General features: G+C 37.0%; 1 protein-coding gene across 2 annotated transcripts; it reads right to left on the bottom strand.

The window, feature by feature from the left end:
* Positions 1–1,290: 1,290 nt before the first annotated feature.
* LOC130802129 (serine/threonine-protein phosphatase 7 long form homolog) lies at positions 1,291–3,939 on the bottom strand. Of its 2 annotated transcripts, XM_057666027.1 has the most exons (4): positions 2,161–3,937; positions 1,996–2,083; positions 1,501–1,920; positions 1,291–1,422 (listed from the first exon to the last, which is right to left on the bottom strand). In XM_057666027.1, exons 1-3 carry the CDS (start codon positions 3,060–3,062, stop codon positions 1,537–1,539), a joined length of 1,374 nt encoding a protein of 457 aa, XP_057522010.1. In that variant the 5' UTR covers positions 3,063–3,937; the 3' UTR covers positions 1,291–1,422; positions 1,501–1,536. The 2 variants fall into 2 exon arrangements, with proteins under 2 accessions (XP_057522010.1, XP_057522011.1); XM_057666028.1 differs by lacking the exon at positions 1,291–1,422 and having other exon boundaries at positions 1,500–1,920; positions 2,161–3,939.
* Between the last annotated feature and the right edge of the window lie 5,188 nt (positions 3,940–9,127).

The following is a 9,127-nucleotide window of genomic DNA, read 5'->3' as shown; positions in this document are numbered from 1 at the left end:
AAATTTGATTTAATGGATAGTGTAGATTTTTTTTTTTTATAGTCTATGAAGAAGCGTGGAATTCGCCGTGTCCGCGTGTGTTATTATTTGGGGTCAAATGGACTTAGGTGAGTGAGGCAGGCGCGTTGGGTCTAAGGGAGCACTACATACTACAATTTGACTAAAAAAAATAAAAATGAATAACATACAATAATGCTAAAATTATGGGGGCATTGGCGAATGGCAACTGCCAAGTAGGCCATAGTTAGAATAAAAGTAGAAATCCACAGTTGTGGTTAAAATCAAAACGTGAGAAACGATAACATGAGAATGAAGAATAAAAGAAAAAGATGTCAACCCATGTGACAATTACAAATGAAGGAACCGTGTATGTGTGTGAGAATTAAAAAGCACTAGTAGTATTAACGTGTTAAACACGAGTTATTTCCCTAAATAATGTTTTAAAAAAAAAATTTCCCACTTTACCTAATTTGGGAAAGAATTTCCCAGAATACCGTCCACGTGGAAAAGTCTTTTTTTTTTTCAGACCAAACCGCCACTTGAAATGGCGGTTTACATAAAGCACAAAAACACCACATGAAGTGGCGGTTTGGTCAAGGCAAACCGCCATCTCATGTGGCAGTTTGATCCCTGGTAAACCACCACTTCATGTGGCGGTTTGCTGGTGGCCTGCAACAATATTTTTTTTCTTTCATTTCCCCTAAATAGTGAACGTAACCTGTATTAAACTAGTTCAATACCATCTATTCCATATTAATCAATTACGAACCAGCTTGATTTGAAAAAATTAATTATGAAAATAATGCGAAGATATATTACAATCATGAACATACAAAGTTAAAATCATACAAGAATATACAAGAAGTTAAAATAATATAAGAATATACAAAGTTTGTTAAACTACAACCCCCGGCCCCTTTTGTTTTGCGCACCGGTGGATGATGATGGTGTGAACTCGTCAACCTCCGCAATGACATTAAGAGTAGGAGCTCGTCGTTGACTAGCACGCTGATATGTGATAATCCTTTGCGGAGGCGATGGATGTGGCGGAGGAGTGTTGATGGAAGACGGGGGAACGAACGGCGACATAGTAGCGGATGTCGATGGCGATCTGGAAGACCGACCCTGAGTAGATGAACGCTAGCGGGCTCTAGTGGACCGAGAACTGGATCCTCCGGAAAAGCTACCTCGATGGGCTGAACTCCTTGGAGAAGGAGTGTGGAATGTGTCATCTACGTCGCCAATGACGGGTGGAGTCGGTATGAGGTACTCATAACCCGCTTGACTCAATGCATCGGTCAACGACGCATTAATGGAGCCTAAGGTCTGAGAACATAGCCGGTAGCCCACGTCAACTGGCGATGTAGCGGCCCCTTGAATCGTGTCATTACATTGTATCAACACCGATCGGATGCGCTCAGCCTGTTTGTTATCATTATATTGTTAAAACAGTTACTTAAAACTATTACTATTTGTTATGAGTGTTGAAAGAAAACGTACCAGTAACGTAGATGTCGGATGGTAATGTGATCCTGGCTACGTAAATGCGATGTTCGTTAGGCGTAATATGGAGATGCGCCTGTACCAACTCATGTACATAGCAGAGCTATGACCTGTGAAGTTATCTCCTCCAACCAATGTAGATGCTCGGTCGTTCCACGCATCTACATGCGATCTATGTCGTACGAGGTAGTTCTTGTCCCCAGTCCTCCGATCGATCGCATGTAGTTGACGTTGGGTGTCACAGGCTTGCGGAATTACCTGCTCCAAACCGAATTGACGCATGACACGATCCGGGAGATGTAGCTCGACGATGTCAAAGCAAATAAGAGGACAACGCGATCTCCAAATCTCGTGGCCCGATGTACATATGTGCGGTAGAGCTTCCATCTTAGCTGCTGTGTAAGGCTGCCATGTCATCTGTAATAGAAATCAATATGCTTAGTCATGTATACAATTTATTCATAACTAATACAAATAGTAAATGTTACTAACCTGCTCGTCCCGTTGTCGATCTAGTGCGTCCCTGTAGTAGACGAGAGTATGTGGGGAGTGGGATCTCGAAAGATATACGCGAAGCCAGCTGTAAACAAATAAACATTTTCATCTATCATAAAATAGTGAAATTATGAATTTGAATAGTGAATTGAGTGTTGCTACCTTACTGCCAAAGGATCCATCCCGCACCGATGCTGTGACCCTAATATCGGTTCAAAATCATCCGCGTCATCTTCCTGATCATGTTGCCCATCCGGTCGAACCGTCCGAATAATGGGCCTCCCTATATGAATGTGCTCCCATGACCATATCTGTAACAACATCAAGCATCCACCCATGTCCTTGGCACCCTTACGAGATGCTCGACATAAGTTACGATACAGATACGCTAGGGTAGCACTTCCCCAACTGTACTCATCTACGCGCTCCAAGTCTCCCAGTAGAGGGAGATAGATCAACTGTACCGAGTCGCCGCTCTTGTCCGGAAACAAGATGCATCCAAACAGGTACAAAATGTAAGCTTGGGCATGTCTGTCAACCGTCACATCATCTGCATCATCCTCAAGCGCGCTAAAATGCTGTCGAAGCCAAGTCAGCTTCAATGACGATCCAACGATGATCTTCGGCTGTGAGGGGTCTTGAGGGTTTTCCGGCCAAACCCCTAGCAGCTCATGTACTAATGCTGGCCAATTTCCCTCCCCATGACCAATGACTGGTTGTCCTTCAACCGGCAGTCCCATGATAACTGCCACATCTTGCAACGTGATCGTTGCCTCGCCAACTGTGAGGTGGAAGGTATGTGTCTCCGGCCTCCACCTCTCCACCAATGCAGTGATAAGTGCTCGATCGAGCTCTAAGCCCCCACCCAACAACCGGTGAATGTATCTAAAACCAGCTAGCTCGACTACGTCTAATACCTTGTCATCCACCTCCCACCGTAACGTACTCGCCTGGTAGTGCTGACGAGTAACCAATTGGGCAGTGGAGCCCTCCCACGCAGCTACGCTCCTGTGTGTCGCCTGAAGCGTAAGCACTGATGGATCAACTGGGCCCCGCATCGCCATGATCGCTGTTACGTGTTTTTCATCGCCATAAGTGTTATAAAAATCATAAAAATATCATGACTTCCCTCGCATTATCCAAATTTGCAACCAATTCAACATGTTTTTCAATGGGATAATGATCTTTCATGTGATATCTCCACCAATTTGCTACCAATTTGCAACTAATATCATGACTTCCTCACCCCAATACACTATAACGGAAAGTGTAAATTTGAATACAAGAATTTGTGATACTAAGGTATTAGAACACTTATTATAAGGTTCATTTCAAATATAAAAGCTAAAAATACCATGAATATATACAAAAACCATTAAACTAACCCTACAAAGTAATAAACTTTCATTGAAGCATTTCATCAAACACTTTATATGCATACAAAACAAATCCTAAAATTCAACTACAAATGTGTAAAACGTAAGCTTAAATCATGAAACCAATAGAATGTAACAAACAATTAACGTTTTTATAACTTCAATTCAAACAATAATGAACAAAAAAAACAATTTGCATATTGAACAAAAATTAGGGTTTTATTCATACCTTAAATGAGGATGAAAATGAACTAGTACACAAGGAGAAGATGGGAATATAGTTGATTAGCTTAGTTGAATGAGAGGAATTGTAAATTTGAAGTAAATGAGAGTGAAGAATTTTTTTTTTTTAGCAAAACCGGTAGCAACTAAGAATGGAGTGGAATGAATGAAAACTCACGACACTGTGGCTGCTTTGTACTGCTACCAAACCGCCACTTCAAGTGGCGGTTTACTTAACATATATTTTTTTTTTTTTTTTAAAAAAAATTCCACTACAAAACCGCCATCTCAGATGGCGGTTTACTCCAGATGCATGAATAAAACCGCTACTTCATGTAGCGGTTATATTTAAAAAAAAAAAAAAAAAATTTCTCAAAGCTATCCTACGTGGACGGTAATGTGGGAATTAGTTTTCCATTTCAAGCAAAATGGGAAATACTTTGTACAATTGCATTATTTAGGGAAATTTCTCGTTAAACACTGAATGTATTAAAAGCAGTGGAGAGGTAGACATCAAACAATGCTCAGTACTCAATACTCATAACTCATAGTAGGGGAATATGAAAATAACTCTTTTTGGCATGACATCCCATCTTTCTTTTTCATAGGCAACTTCACTAAGCTACTCCGTCCAATGTATTTATGTATGCTATGCCCCATCCCAAGACATTTACTAATTGAAATGTGAATATCCATTTTCTTTACTTCTCTTCAATTATAAATCAAAATATTGAATATTTATAAGTATATAGGTTCTAAATAATATATATTATGAAATAAAAATAACAGTAAGACATATATGTATAATACTAAAGGCCCAAGGAAAGTCAAGAGAAAAAACACAATGTCAAGGTCAGAAGAAAACGACGGCTCATCGCTCACTACAAAAAACAACTGATTTAGCAATGGAAAAATAGCGAGGGGAAGCGTTCGTCGCCCATGGAGACGACAAGGCGAGAGAAAAGTTGGTCGCGAAAGCAGAAAGTTAAATGGCGACGGGAAAGGTCGTCGCCAGTAAGTCGCCCTCTGCCATTTTTCTTTTTTTTTTATTTTACTACATGGCGATGGACTATCCTGTCGGCATTTCGTCACCAAAAAAGACGGAATTTTTTTTATTTTGATGCATGGCGACGGGTTCTGTTAGTCGCCACTTGGTCGCCATGTTTGGTTTTATTTTTGGTTTTATTTTTTTTAAATGTAGGCGACAGTTCTGTTGGTAGCCCTTTAGTCGCCATGTTTTTGAATTTGAATTCAAAAGTGGCGATGGGCTTGTAATCGCTGTGTTATCGCCATGTGTTCTATAAATAAGCTGCGAAATGTTGTGCATCGTATATTTTGGAAGCTAAAGAATTAGAAGAGGTTAGTGAGTTTTTTGTTTTTTCTCTTTATATGAGTTATTTTTATTTTTTTTATTATTTATATTTAGTTTCCATTGTCATTAATTTGATTTAATTTTATTATTTAATTAGTACATATTTTATTTCCTTTGTTATTTACTTGAGTTTTATATTTACTTGATTTAATTTTATTATTTAATTTCTATTGTTATTTACCTAAGTTTTTTATATTTTTTTTTATTTTAAATTTTAATTTTATTGACATTAGTTTGCTTTAATAATTTTTATTAGAATAATTATATTATTATTATCATATATTGTTATTGTCATTAACTTACTTTATTGATCAGTTGAATAATTATGTTATTATATTATATTTAGGTGTTAAAAATGAGTTCTAGGCAAGAAAGAAGTTGGATGTACAACCGACGAAAAAATGGAAAGTTTAGTTTAAGATTTATGATAGGGTTGGAAAAGTTTTTAGAATTTGCTCGTACACAAAGCAGGAGTTCTGAGATTAAATGTCCTTGTAAAAAGTGTAAAAATTGTTGTTATAAGGAACCAGATGAAATAAGAGAACATCTAATGAGAAGGGGGTTTGTTGAAAATTACTATGAGTGGGAATATCATCAGAACACAGAGATAGGAACAACATCTGATGTTGTAGCGGAAGTCGGAGAGCAATCGTCAAACAATCCAAATCCATACTCACAGATGGTGGATGATGCAGTAGCTAGTGTGTTTCCAGACAATTACCATCACTTTCTTCCCTCACAGTATAATGTAGCGTCAATAGATAATGAACCACCGGTACACGTTGACGAATATCCAAACCCACAGTGTCAACAGTTCTTTGAAATGTTAAATTCTGTAAATAATCCTTTATATGAAGGTTGTAAAAATCACACCAAGATGTCTATTATTGGTCGACTTACAAACCTCAAGACAGACCATCGTCTCACTAAGAGGTGTTACGACGATATTTGTGGTATTGTGAATGAAGTGTTACCAGAAGATAATACGATGGTAAACAACTTCTACGAAACGAAAAAACAAATAGCTGCCCTTGGATTACCCGTTGAGAAGATAGATTGTTGTCCTAACGGATGTTTGACATATTGGGGGAATAACGCGTTCGCGGAAACAATTTCATTATTTCCCCCTGGGCCCCAGATTACAAAGATTGTATGCTTCAGAGGCAACAGCTAGGCATATGAGGTGGCATGCAGAGCACCGCACCAAGGATGGAGAGATGATACATCCGTCCGATGCTGAAGCGTGGTTGACATTTAATGACATGCATCCAGTCTTTGCATTGGAGACTCGAAACGTGCGGCTTGGTCTGTGTACAGATGGTTTTAACCCCTTTGGAAGTTCAGGTCAACAGTATTCATCGTGGCCTGTCATTGTCACACCATACAATCTTCCGCCATGAATGTGCATGAAGAAGCCGTATATGTTCTTGACCGTGATTGTCCCTGGGCCGAGTAATCCAAAGCACAACATTGACTTATATCTTCAACCACTAATACAAGAGCTGAATATGTTGTGGGAGGAGGGTATTTGTACATTTGATGTGTCAAGAAAGGAGAATTTCCAACTGCAAGCAGCTTTAATGTGGACGATCAATGACTTTCCGGCTTATTCGATGTTGTTCGGGTGGAGTACTGCGGGCCGATATGCTTGCCCTTACTGCATGGATGATTCACAAGCCTTCTACCTTACGCATAGTAAGAAGATGTGTTGGTTTGATTGTCATAGAAGGTTTTTAGATAGAAGTCATCCCTATAGGAGAAATAGAATAAATTTCAGATCAGGCGTTGTTGAGAAAAGGGATCCGCCTGTTATTCGGACTGGACATGAATTTCTCCTCCATTAATCTAATTCTTTATTAATTTTCTTTTTCTGTCTTCATCTCATCCTCATAATTTCGTAGTTACTACTTATCTTTAACTCATCTTCTTATTAAAAGGTTAGTGTTTATTATTTATGTTTTTGAATTTTTTCAATGTTCTTGATGATTATGATGATAATTTATGTTCGAATGTTTTTTTTTCTTTTTTTATGTTTGATATCGAGTTGTGAAGTACATTGTCATATTCAACATGTTTTTTCATGTTATTTCATGATGTTTATGTTGAATCTTCATGAGCATGTTTAATTTGATAATTTTCAGATTATTTTTAATTTTAAATGTAATTTTCGAATTATAGAGTAATATAGTTTTTAATGTCAAGTATATTATTTTGATTCGTCGTTTTTTGTATGTTTTTTTTTAATATTTTTGAAATATGAAATAACTTGAGCATGTCTAATGATATTTTTATGCATTTTTCAAGTTACGGAGTAATTTATATTTTCGATTTATGGAATACGTTGAGCATGTTTTATGTTATATTTTTCCAGATTCGTTTTAATGTAAAATGTAACTGTGGAATTATAGAGTAATTGATTTTTACCTGATGTTGTTATCTAGTTTCGAATTATGGTATAACTTGAGATGATAAAATATGTGTGGATGTTTTTTTTAATGTAATTTTCGAATTATTTTAATACTATACGTAGTTATGTTTAGTTTGGGACGATAAAATTCATTACGTAGGTAGAAATGTTCATTTAATTGAATATTAGTTGTACAATATGTCAATTGGGATATTTTATGGTATAGATGACATTGATTTTAGTTGAAAATAATATTAGGATTTGAAATAAATATTATAGGCAAAATGAGCAGCGACCCTAATGATTGGGCTAGCAACTATTTCTTGAATAATTTGTCGACTAGCAACGACAACAAAAGCAACGAAGACGACGATAACCCAGTTCATGGGAGTAGTGAAAATACTCCAAGTGATTCCATACATAATATGGAAGAGGACGATGGAGACGATCCTCGTCCGAATCTTCCATGGCTACCAACAATAAACAAGTAAATGTTTTTATCATCTTATTATCATTAATATTTTTTCAATATTAAAATTTCATTGTAAACTAATTTTGTTAATTACTGTAAGATTTAATCCGATATTCGGGAACACCATTGCATCCAAAATAAGGGCTACCTTTAATTATAGGCAAGATGTCGAAGGTAGTAGTTGGAAGGGTGTGACCAAACCCACCAAAGATTTTTATTTTAATGAATTTAAGGTAAAATTATTATTTTGTTGTTTATTTTTAGACTTTTTTATATATAAATTATTTTAAGTATTTTATTTGATGAAATATTTATGTATTTAGAAACAATACAAATGGGACCCTCGCTTCGAATATTTCGTTCGAAGGTCATGGGAGGAAAAAGCCGCAAAGCGCTATGCGGATATGCTTTTCAAATGGCGCAGGACATTGAAAAGCAAGCCTGAATTTAAACCTCCTTCCATCGATAATGAGACCTGGGCGCGATGGAAGGCTGATTGGGAACGCCCAGATAATAAAGTCGTTTCGGCTAGGAATTCCTCCAATAGACGTGGAGGAAAAGATAAAGCTGAAGCCACCCATATAGGTGGCTCAATCCCGCACGCCAGAACAATGCGGGATTTGGTGAGTATTTAGTTAATTAAGTAGTATTATATTGAATTTTTTTTTTATCTTTTGTTTAATTTTAAGTGGTTTTTTATTTAATATTTCAAGAACAATCAAAAGGTCAAAGACCCACAGCTTACGAAATATTTACACGAACACATGGGGTCTTTGACAATGAAACAGGGGATTATTCCCAATGGACGAACAGCAAGTCACAAAAAGTTAACGTAATAATCTATTAAACTTGTTTATTTATATATTTTTAGTATCAATTAATACTTTGTTTATTGGTAATTGATTTCTTTGTTTTATTGAAGAATGAATATCGTTCTTTGATGGAGGAGCATCCAACTCGCGACCCAAGTCAAATTTGGTTGGATGTTGTAAAAAACGTAGAAAGCAGTTCAAACAAAAAAAAACAAAAAAAGCAAAGAGGTATTTAGGGTTATGTCCGCCTCTCAAATTATTTATCCTCCTGAGCCAACGGATATTCCGTCTTCTCAGCCTGCACAACCTGATTATGATGCCCTTATACAACAAAGGTTTGCGGATTTAGAAGCCCGGCAAATGGAGTTCAATAATCAATTATGGGAAGCGATACGAAGAGGAAATGCTCAGACTGCCTATGAGACTCATCAAAGGCTAACTGAACAAATAACAAGAGAACGAGAATTC

Source organism: Amaranthus tricolor, chromosome 16 (genome assembly GCF_026212465.1).
Source record: "Amaranthus tricolor cultivar Red isolate AtriRed21 chromosome 16, ASM2621246v1, whole genome shotgun sequence".
Classification (NCBI taxonomy): domain Eukaryota; kingdom Viridiplantae; phylum Streptophyta; class Magnoliopsida; order Caryophyllales; family Amaranthaceae; genus Amaranthus; species Amaranthus tricolor.
The sequence above is the reverse complement of the archived record's forward strand: the minus strand, read 5'-3'. Positions and strand labels throughout refer to the sequence as shown.